The following is an 11,204-nucleotide window of genomic DNA, read 5'->3' on the forward strand; positions in this document are numbered from 1 at the left end:
GTCTGATGGTCTGGAGATAGAAGCTGTTTTTCAGTCTCTCTGTCCCAGCTTTGGTGCGCCTTCTAGATGGTAGCAGGTTGAACAGACCATGACTCTGAGGTCCTTGATACTCTTCTTGGCCTTCCTGTGACACTGTGTGCTGTAGATTACCTGGAAGGCAGGCAGTATGCTCCTGGTAAAGCGTTGGGCTGACCGTACCACCCTCTGGAGAGCCCTGCAGTTGTGGATGGTGCAATTGCCATAGCATGCGGTGATACATCCAGACAGGATGCTCTCAATGGTGCATCTGTAGAAGTTTGTGAGGGTCTTAGGGGCCAAGACAAATTTCTTCAGCCTCCTGAGGTTGAAAAGTTACTGTTGCGCCTTCTTCACCACATTGTCTGTGTGGATGGACCATTTCAGATGGTCAGTGATGTGCATGCCAACGAGCTTGAAGCTTTTCATCCTTTCTGCTGCGGCCCTTTGATGTGGATTGGGATGTGTTCTCTCTGCTGCCTCCTGAAGTCCACGATCAGCTCTTTCGTTTTCTTGACGTTGAGGGAGAGGTTATTTACCTGGCACCACTCCGCCAGGGCCCTCACCTCCTCCCTGTAGGCTGTCTTGTCATTGTTGGTAATCAGGCACTGTTGTGTTGTCTGCAAACTTGATGATTGAGTTGGAGACGTGCATGGCCACGCAGTCATGGGTGAACAGGGAGTACAGGAGGGGGCTGAGCATGCACCATTGTGGGGCCCCGTGTTGAGTATCAGGTGTTGAGTGTTAGGTATCAGGGGTTGTTGCCCACTTTCACCACTTGGGCCCATCAGGAAGTCCAGGACCCAGTTGCACAGGGTGGGGTTCAGACCCAGGGCCCAGAGCTTAGTGATGAGCTTGGAGGGCACTATGGTGTTGAAGGCTGTGCTGTAGTTCATTAATTCTTACATATGTATTCCTCTTGTCCATATGGGATAGGGCAGTGTGCAATGCTCTGACAACACAGTTTGGGATGTCGTCTGGGCCGGCAGCCTTGTGAATTCTCCGTATTGCCATCAATATGTAGAAGACTTATGTTAACTAGCTGGCTGGCGTTGCCCATGACAGAAAGTTTGGCTAGACAGCAAGCATTTTGCCAGGTAGCATAGGACAACAACAAATAAAAGCGTGTATCGTATAACAGAGTGATAGACCGTTTCATCAACATAAAAGAGAGGAGGATGGCATTGGCGTAGGGTGAATTCACATGCTTTTTCTACTTGCGCGCGCACACACACACACACACACACACACGCCATGTTGACTTTACGTCGATTGGACAAAATTCGGGTATATTTTTTGGGGCAGCTAGGAAGACATCACTTCCTGTCATTTCTACCAGCCAACGGAAATAGATAATTGAGCAAAATGGCTCAAATGGCAACCCCCTATGTTGAAGATGAATCTGGTAAGGCTGATTTAAGTCAGAACTCTAATTAAATTATTGTTGGAGTGTGAGAATAAATACAGTTTAGAATTACTAACCCGTTTGTCTTTACGTCGCTTCCCCAGAACAGTAACCCTGCAACGCTCGCGTTATGGCGCGAACAAATTGTCCAAGCGTGCTGCTTCTGGCTAACCAGTTAGCGTAGATAGCTAGCTAACAAACACACTAGTTAACGTAGTTAGCTAGTTACCAGATAGCTAGCGTAGCCAACGTTACTACTAGATAATGTCTAGTTAATAGCTATCTTACGTCAGCTATATGGGACACTATATTCTGTTGGCTAGCCTAGCCAAACTAGGGCGCAAAAGTACCTAACTAGTAGTATTAGTAGTAGTAGCCCTAGTCTGATTAATCAGGCTTAAATACACAATTGGCATATACAGCCTGAAACATTTGTGCAAAATCGTGTAAATGTTCCTTACAAGTCAGAATGTTGAATACAATTCTGAATCGGGGAGGATAGCGAACAATCCACATATTTTGTGTGTGTAACGTTACATTTAATTTTTCGGATTTCAGTCTTTAAAAAAAATCGAACGAAGTGTGGATTGTTTTCCATCTTCCCCTTATTCAAAATATGCCATTTTCATTGTCATCATGGCATGCTCGGTGCAATAGCTATCAACGAAGACCCGAATGAATATTCAATATAAAACTAACTTTACCTTGGTGCCGAACCGAACCATATAACGTTACCCACTGGCTCTCTAAAAAGTCTGGTAAATAATACTTTCCTATGGATATTTTCTCAAATTCCGAGCAGCTGAAAGGCAAACCGCACAAACAACCAGTAGAGTAAGTTCAAATGTAATTTTCAACGTTCTCTTGTAAGTAACATTTACACGATTCTGCACGTTTCAGACGTTCCGCAACGTACCAAATTAATTGTGTACTACAGCCTGATTAATCAGCACAACAATTTACTGTTAAGGAGTGTAGTCCAGCGGTTTTCAAACTTCTCCTCGAGGACCTCTAGACGTTTCACAATTCATAGCCGAGGGATTTAAAAAATATATTAATTTTTTTGTATAAAAAAAAAATCTTTAATATTAAACATACAAATACTTGCAGTGAAGCCGCTCAACAACTACATCACATTAGTCATCTAATAGCCTCCCATCCAGAGCAACACACAGAAGCAACCAGGGTCAACACCCTGCTTAAGGGCACGTTGACAGATCTCCCACCAGCCATCCAAGACCCCCCCAGACAGTTCCCCAAGAGCCGCCCCCCCCCCATGCACCAACAACCAACAAAATGAACAAAAGGGAAAGACAAAAGAAAACAGAAAACAACAATGCAAAAAACAAAAGACATCAAGGACAACAAAAATCATAACAGCAAGGTCAACTGAATATGTTTGACTGCATGTATGGCACTATTTACATGTATGTGTGTGCATTTGAATAAGAGTGTGTGTATATTGCTTGTGTACAAACACCTGCACTGCATCAGCCTCAGACAAACCTTCATTAACTGTAAAAACACTGCCCCTCTGTCATTCAAACTTACTTTTTGTTATGTTTTGTTTTGACTTTATTTATTTTTACTTGTATCTTTTTTGTCAAGGGATTGATTATTAGTTGAGAAGTTTAATTAGGTATGCTAGCTGTGGAATAGTTCAAATACATGGAATGGCTAGGGTTCCTAGAGAAGAAGTTTGAAAACCCCTGGCCTAGTCAAACTGCATGCTGTGCATAACTTTGTGCGCTGACCAACGAGAAGTAGGACTATTCCTGATCTGGCACATCTGTGTGTCACGTTTTTTGATATGCAGGGTGAAGTTGATAATTTCGTAATGAAGACAGCGATCACTTTTACTACTAACACTGCATGGTTGAAGCAGGAGAAGAGTGTCAACTTCCAAATGGTCTAAACCACGTGTACTCAACTCTTACCCTACGAGGTCCGGAGCCTGCTGCTTTTCCGTTCGACCTGATAATTCTTCTTCGTTGATGAGGTTTAACGGCGGTTGGCATCCAATATGTTGCGTTATCGCAACCTACTAGACTGGAGTACAACTCCCTTAAACTTTGCTTGAAAAAATACATAAATAAGCATACCCTACCATCTATTACTACACTCACAACAAAATAAATACAAATAACACCACACTACTCCACTATTTCAATCCATTTACTCTTACCTCATGCCAACAACCTGAAAGGATGGGACATCACCACTTAACACACCCTGTAACTCTTCTGATGTCAAGTCTCACACACCCAAATACCTCTCTGCAGCTGCCACCACAACCTACATTTTCTGCGACTTACATTCCATCACTGCAGTACAGTTGATAACCATTGCTATAAATGCTAAAAATCCAATCTTACTGAAACAACATAGATCACTTGTTGGCCTATTCTTCTGTACTGGTACAGATCTGCTACTCACACCACTCCTCTCAGGATACCTCCCCCTTGACCCATCTTCCTCTACTTTCTTCAATGCCTCAGCATATGACAACTTCTGCGCTACTCTACCCCTGGAAACCTCAAACACATGGGACATTTCTGATCCCCAGCCCCATGAGCACCCCTACAATTAACACATACCTCTACTTTCCTCAATGGTACACATTCCTTTGTCTCATGCCCTTCTGCACACTTCTCACACTTAGGAACCTCCCTCTTACACATTGCTGCCACATGCCCATAAGCTTGACACCTGTAACAATGTAATGTATTTGGCAATAAAGCTCGTACAGGATGACTTACAGTATATATTTCCGCCATTTTTAACCGACTCAAGCTCACCGTCTTCGTCCCTCTCTCTCTTAGACCTCCTCTGCCTCTCTTTTCCCCCCCACTGCACTTCTCCTGACATGCATCTTGTTCTTGCTTTCTCAAGAGACGCCATTTAACCGGCTGTCACAATCTAAGGTACAATCAGCACAAACCCCTCGGGATGTAGCGCACATCCCACTTATAATGCAGCTGCTTTGTCTTGATGTTATTCTTTATCAAAAGCTACCGCTATGCTCTTCCAACCACCATCCCTGTGTTGATAGCTTACCTGATTATTACCTGATAATTAATTGTACACATCTGGTGTCCCAGGTCTAAATCAGTCCCTGATTAGAGGGGAACAATTACAAAGGCAGTGGAACTAGCTTTGAAGTCCAGAGTTGAGTTTAAGAGGTCTAAACCATTATATTATGAGACGGGTGAAATCCAAAGTTGTGCTATATATATTTTTTTACTTGTAAAATTGACACCATAGACATATACACACAGAGAGAGAGTCAGCTCAGACAGATCCAGCTCAGAGGCCCAGCTCATGAGCTCCATCGGCAGCAGATTTGAATTTGGAATGGAAAATAATTGTTTAAATCAAATCAAATTTTATTTGTCACAGGTGCCGAATACAACAGGTGTAGTAGACCTTACCGTGAAATGCTTTCCTACGAGCCTTTAACCAACAATGCAGTTCAAGAAATAGAGTTAAAGAAATATTTACTAAATAAAGTTTTAAGTTTTAAAAAATGTCCACAATAAAATTACATAACAATAAGAGGCTACATACAGGGGGGTACCGGTACTGAGTTAATGTGCAGGGATACAGGTTAGTCAAGGTAATTTGTAAAGTGACTATGCATGGATAATAAACAGCAGTGTAAAACCAAGGGAGGGGGGGGTCAGTCAGTCAGTCAATGTACTTAGTCCAGGTGGCCATTTCATACATTTTTCAGCAGTCTTATGGCTTGGGGGTAGAAGCTGTTAAGGTGCCTTTTGGACCTAGACTTGGTGCTCCGGTACCGCTTGCCGTGTGGTAGCAAAGACAACAGTATGAACAGTCTTTTTTGGGGCCTTCCTCTGACACTGCCTAGTAAACTCAGCAAAAAAAAGAAGTGTTCTCTCACTATCAACAACATAACAAGATTCAACAACTGAGACGTAAACTGAACAAGTTCCGCAGACTAACAGAAATGGAATAATGTGTCCCTGAACAAGGGGGGGGTGGGTCAAAATCAAAAGTAACAGTCAGTATCTGGCGTGGCCACCAGCTGCATTAAGTACTCCAGTGCATCTCCTCCTCATGGACTGCACCAGATTTGACAGTTCTTTCTGTGAGATGTTGCCCCACTCTTCCACCAAGGCACCTGCAAGTCCCCGGACACCAATCTGGGGGGAAGGGCCCTAGCCCTCACCCTCTGATCCAACAGGTCCCAGACGTGAGATCCGGGCTCTTCGCTGGCCATGGCAGAACACTGACATTCCTGTCTTGCAGGAAATCACGCACAGAACGAGCAGTATGGCTGGTGGCATTGTCATGCTGGAGGGACATGTCAGGATGAGCCTGCAGGAAGGGTACCACATGAGGGAGGAGGATGTCTTCCCTGTAACGTTGAGATTGCCTGCAATGACAACAAGCTCAGTCCGATGATGCCGTGTGACACCGCCCCAGACCATGATGGACCCTCCACCTCCAAATCGATCCCACTCCAGAGTACAGGCCTCGGTGTAATGCTCATTCCTTCGACGATAAATGCGAATCCAACAATCAACCCTGGTGAGACAAAACCGCGACTTGGTGTTTTGTTACACGTGGTCTGCCACTGCAAGGACGATCAGCTGTCCGTCCTGTCTCCCTGTAGCACTGTCTTAGGCGTCTCACAGTACGGACATTGCAATTTATTGCCCTGGCCACATCTGCAGTCCTCATGCCTCCTTGCAGCATGCCTAAGGCACATTCACGCAGATGAGCAGGCACCCTGGACATCTTTCTTTTGGTGTTTTTCAGAGTCCGTAGAAAGGCCTCTTTAGTGTCCTAAGTTTTCATAACTGTGACCTTAATTGCCTACCGTCTGTAAGCTGTTAGTGTCTTAACGACCGTTCATATATGTCCTGGATGGCAGGAAGTTTGTCCCCAGTGGTGTTCTGGGCTTATGCACTACCCTCTGTAGCGCCTTACGGTCAGATGCCTTAGCAGTTGCCATACTGGGTGGTAAATGCAAATGGTCAGGATGCTCTCTGGTGCAGCTGTAGAACCTTTTGAGGATCTGGGGACCCATTCCAGATCTTTTAAGTCTCCTGAGGCGGAAAAGGTTTTGTCATGCCCTCTTCACAACTTTCTTGGTGTGTTTGGACCATGACAGTTTGTTGTTGATGTGGACACCAAGGAACTTGAAACTCTCGACTTGGTCCACTAAAGCCCCGTCGATGTTAATGGGGGCCTGTTCGACGTTTCCTTTTCTTATAGTCCACGACCAGCTCCTTTGTCTTGCTCACGTTGAAGGAGAGGTTGTTGTCCTCGCACCACACTGCCAGGTCTCTGACCTTCTCCCTATAGGCTGTCTCGTCGGTGATCAATCCAACCACTGTTGTGTCGTCAGCAAACTTAGTGATGGGGTTGGAGTCATGCTTGGCCACGCAGTCGTGGGTGAACAAGGAGTACAGGAGGGGACTAAGCACGCACCCTGAGAGGCCCCAGTGTTGAGGATCAGCGTGGCAGATTTGTTGTTGCCTATCCTTACCACTTGGGGGCGGCCCATCAGGAAGTGCAGGATCCAGTTGTAGAGGGAGGTGTTTAGTCCCAGGGTCCTTAGCTTTGTGATGAGCTTTGTGGGCATTATGTTGTTGAACGCTTAGCTGTAGTCAATGAACAGCATTCTCACATAGGTGTCCCTCTTGTCCAGGTGGGAAAGGGCAGTGCGATTGAGATTGCGTCATCTGTGGATCTGTTGGGGCGGTATGCGAATTGGAGTGGGTATCGGGTTTCCGGAATGTTTGTGTTGTGAGCCATGACCAGACTTTCAAAGCACTTCATGGCTACTGACATGAGTGCTACGGGGCAGTAATCGTTTAGGCAAGTTACTTTCGTTTTCTTGGGCACAGGGACTATGGTGGTCTGTTTGAAACCATGTAGGTATTACAGACTCTCAGGGAGAGGTTGAAAATGTCAGTGAAGACACTTGCCAGTTGGTCTGCGCATGCTTTGAGTACACGTCCTGGTACTCCGTCTGGCCCTGCGGCTTTGTGAATGTTGACCTGTTTAAAGGTCTTGCTCACATTTGCTACAGAGAGCGTGATCACACAGTCGTCTGGAAGAGCTGGTGCGTGCTTGCTTCAGTGTTGCTTGCCTCGAAGCGAGCATAAAAGGCGTTTAGCTCGTCTGGTGTATTGATAATTGATGAAGCCAGTGACTGATGGGCTATTCTCCTCTATGCCATTGGATTAATCCCAGAACATATTCCAGTCTGTGCTAGCAAAACTGTCCTGTAGCGTAGCATCCGTGTCATCTGACCACTTCCGTATTGAGCGAGTCACTGGTACTTCCTGCGTTAGTTTTTGCTTGTAAGCAGGAATCAGGAGGATAGAATTATGGTCAGATTTGCCAAATGGAGGGCATAGGGGAGCTTTGTATGCATCTCTGTGTGTGGAGTAAAGGTGGTGTAGAGCTATAAAAAATATAAAAAATTTTTAAAGAAAGTGTTTTAATTATTTATCAAAAATTCACCTCTGGTTGCACATGTAAGATGCTGGTAGAAATTGGGTAAAATGGATTTGTATGTCAGCATTCAAGTCCCCGGCCACTAGGAGTGCCGCTTCTGGATGAGCATTTTCTTGTTTGCTTATGGCTTTATACAGCTCGTTGAGTACGGTCTTAGTGCCAGCATCAGTTTGTGGTGGTGAATAGACTGCTACGAATAATATAGATGAGAACTGTCATGGTAGATAGTGTGGTCTACAGCTTATCATGAGGTTTTCTACGTCAGGCGAGCAATACCTCGAGACTTCTTTAATATTAGACATCACGCTCCAGCAGTTATTGACAAATAGACACACACCCCCACGCCTCGTCTTTCCAGACGTAGATGCTCTGTCCTGCCAATGCGTGGGTAACCCACCCAGCCACTTCTCGGTGAAACATAAGATATTACAATTTTTAATGTCCAGTTGGTAGGATAGCCTTAATCGTAGATTGTCCAGTTTGGTTTCCAATTATTGCACTTTAGCCAATAATAAGGAGGGTAGTGGTGGTTTACCTACTTGCCAGCGAATTCTTACAAGGCACCCCGCCCTCCTCTCTTGTTTTTTATTCACGTGGATGACAGGGATTTGGGCTGGGTCTCGACTAAGCAGTATATCCTTTGCGTCAGACTCATTAAGCAACAACTTTATGCAACAACGCTTAGTGCATCATATCAATTCGTTCTTCTAATCAAACTGAAATGTATCGGAGAGCAGGTATCTTGGTCATGTATTGAATCGTCTTGAAAGGGAAACTTGTACATCCCTAGACAGTATATCTTTAGCATTACCGTCTATGAATGGGCTATAGTAGTAGCAGCAGCAAGTGGCACATTTGAAATGCATTAGCCAGCTAGCTAAATCTTTGTAAGTTACCTATAGTCTCTACCGTAATGTTAGCTAGCTAGCCAGTAATCCAGTGTCAATTTGGCTAGCTAGCGACTAGAAAACATTAAATTATGTTAGATTGTTCTCGGTCCTGTTCTTGCTAGTGCCGATGCAAATGTGGCTAGCTAATGCACTGTAGTTGAGTGGTGCTGGAGCACCAAGTCTTGGACCAAACGGCTTCTCAATAGCTTCTACCCCCAAGCCATTAGACTGCTGATCAATTCATAAAAATCGGCATTGGATAATTTACATTGATCCCCCCATCTTGTACACTGCTGCTACTCGCTGTTTATTTGTTATCTATGCATAGTTACTTCGCCCCCTCCTACATGTATAGATTACCTCAACTAGCCTGTACCCCTGCACACTGACTCGGTACTGGTGCACCCTGTATATAGCCTCATATTCTTATTGTGTTACTTTTTATTTTAGTCTACTTGGTAAATATTTTCTTCTTGAACTGCACTGTTGTTTAAGGGCTTATAAGTAAGCATTTCACGGTAAAGTTTACACTTGTTGTATTTGGCGCATGTGGCAAATAAAGTTAGAATTTATTTAATTTTTATTTGTATATTGTTGTAACACACACACACACATCCATGTTTTATCAAGCCTGAGTCGACCAGCTGAGCAAAACACATTCATTGGTTCAAATGTAAATGCTTGGTTTTCCGTGTATTTGTAATATTTGCTCATGTCTGCGCCTCCTGTTATAGGGAAATACATTGCTGCTACACAGCGACCTGATGGAACCTGGAGAAAGCCTCGGAAAGTGAAGGATGGTTATACCCCTCAGGAAGAAGTCCCTGTGTAAGTAATTCTATAGGACAGTGACCTCTGTCAAGTCAACCTTTATACTAATTTTGTATTTATTTTGATAGAAGCCTCTGCTGTAAAATGGTTGTTTCCTGTCTCCTATTTTCCTTTCTGCGAATCTGTCTTTGTTTTCAGCTACGAGAATAAATTTGTGAAGTTCTTCAAGGGCAAGCCCGACCTGCCACCAGGTATGAGCCCCGGAGATGAGGCCCAGGCAAGGCAGCAGCAGCAGGGGATTCCCGGCATTGCAGAGAGTGAGACAGCTGGGCTTTCCAAGACAGCCAAGCGAAACATGAAACGCAAGGAAAAGCGCAAGCTGCAAGGCCCGGATAGCAATGTGGAAGCACTTATCAATGCTGTTGAGAATGTGGCGATTGCAGAGGGCGGTGACAGTGAGATGCCTACATCTAACCCAGCTGAAGCTACTAATGACCATTCAGGAGCAGCAGCAGAAAAGGCCAAGAAGATCAAGAACCTGAAAAAGAAGTTGAGGCAGGTTGAGGAACTGCAGCAGAAACTGGACTCTGGGGAGATCAAGCAAGCTACAAAAGAGCAGCTGGATAAGCTTGGGAGGGCCAAGGCCATACAGGATGGGTTGCTGCAGCTTGAAGAGGATTCAGGAGATTAAAAAGGTTGTCAAAAGGGCAGCAGACGAGTTGTGTAAGTTAGACTGTTGGAAAATACAAACACCAAGTTCTACAAGAAATGGATATTTACAGCTGCATTGATGAGCTTCCCTTAAACATTTTTCTGAGATTTGGTGTTATCAGACAGTCAATCAACATTAACTTTGGCTTTGGAATACCAAGTGTACATAAACACCTCAAGTTATGTTGTTGACAAGAACTGATCATGCTTTTCCCACACTTTCTCCAAAACCAATGAACAAACGACAATGAGACAGCCATGTTTTTCCTCTTCATTTCAAATGTACTTTTAAAACAATTGAACTGATCCCGTATGCTTGTATTGGCTATTAACTTATTGTCCATTCATAGTTGTAATAGCATTTATTTTTGTGCTCAGTATTTTTACTGTGCATTTTTTTTTACCTTTATCTGTCAAGAGAATTGCATAGAATATTATTTATTGCATTAAAGATACAGAAAGCCCCTATTCAAGAGAATGCCATTTTGTTGACCCGTCTGTGCACTGAAATGATACACATTTTCCCAATGATTGGATGATTTGAAGTACAGTTTGAATTTGTGTACATAATGAAGCGATTCATGGTTTACAACATTAACATCACTCATATGAAAGGATATCTTTAAGTAGATAGCTCCCTCTACAGGTGAAATCAGGCAAAACCGGGTTCAGTGGAAACGACAAATGCTATCTCCCCCTGATTACAGGGCATAGGGAGGATTGTTGTGGTGACATGGAGAAGCCGAAATGTAACATTGATGTGTTAATGGTTCTTTATATATAAACATACTAATTAATGGTTGTCTCGGAATGGAAATGTGGTTAGTTGTTTTTCTCTCATAGGACAGTTAAAAAATAAAATAAAAATATCATGATTTACATTCCAGGAGGAAGAGGTTTTTGTCTCATAGACTACA

The 11,204-nt window shown here is 43.9% G+C and overlaps 1 protein-coding gene across 1 annotated transcript; it reads left to right on the forward strand.

Moving 5' to 3' along the window:
* Positions 1 to 1,272: 1,272 nt before the first annotated feature.
* LOC112221857 (partner of Y14 and mago B) lies at positions 1,273 to 11,168 on the forward strand. Its single transcript, XM_024384249.2, has 3 exons — positions 1,273 to 1,420; positions 9,540 to 9,633; positions 9,775 to 11,168. Exons 1-3 carry the CDS (start codon positions 1,381 to 1,383, stop codon positions 10,265 to 10,267), a joined length of 627 nt encoding a protein of 208 aa, XP_024240017.1. The 5' UTR covers positions 1,273 to 1,380; the 3' UTR covers positions 10,268 to 11,168.
* The last annotated feature ends 36 nt before the right edge of the window (positions 11,169 to 11,204 follow it).

Source organism: Oncorhynchus tshawytscha, linkage group LG22 (genome assembly GCF_018296145.1).
Source record: "Oncorhynchus tshawytscha isolate Ot180627B linkage group LG22, Otsh_v2.0, whole genome shotgun sequence".
Lineage (NCBI taxonomy): Eukaryota > Metazoa > Chordata > Actinopteri > Salmoniformes > Salmonidae > Oncorhynchus > Oncorhynchus tshawytscha.

What these genes read in the sequence shown, in the direction of transcription:
- LOC112221857 (XM_024384249.2), top strand. Translation starts at nt 1,381, where the DNA reads ATGGCTCAAATGGCAACCCCCTATGTTGAAGATGAATCTG. An exon ending in CTATGTTGAAGATGAATCTG is followed by an intron (nt 1,421 to 9,539) that starts GTAAGGCTGATT and finishes CTCCTGTTATAG; the next exon opens with GGAAATACATTGCTGCTACA. An exon ending in CCTCAGGAAGAAGTCCCTGT is followed by an intron (nt 9,634 to 9,774) that starts GTAAGTAATTCT and finishes CTTTGTTTTCAG; the next exon opens with CTACGAGAATAAATTTGTGA.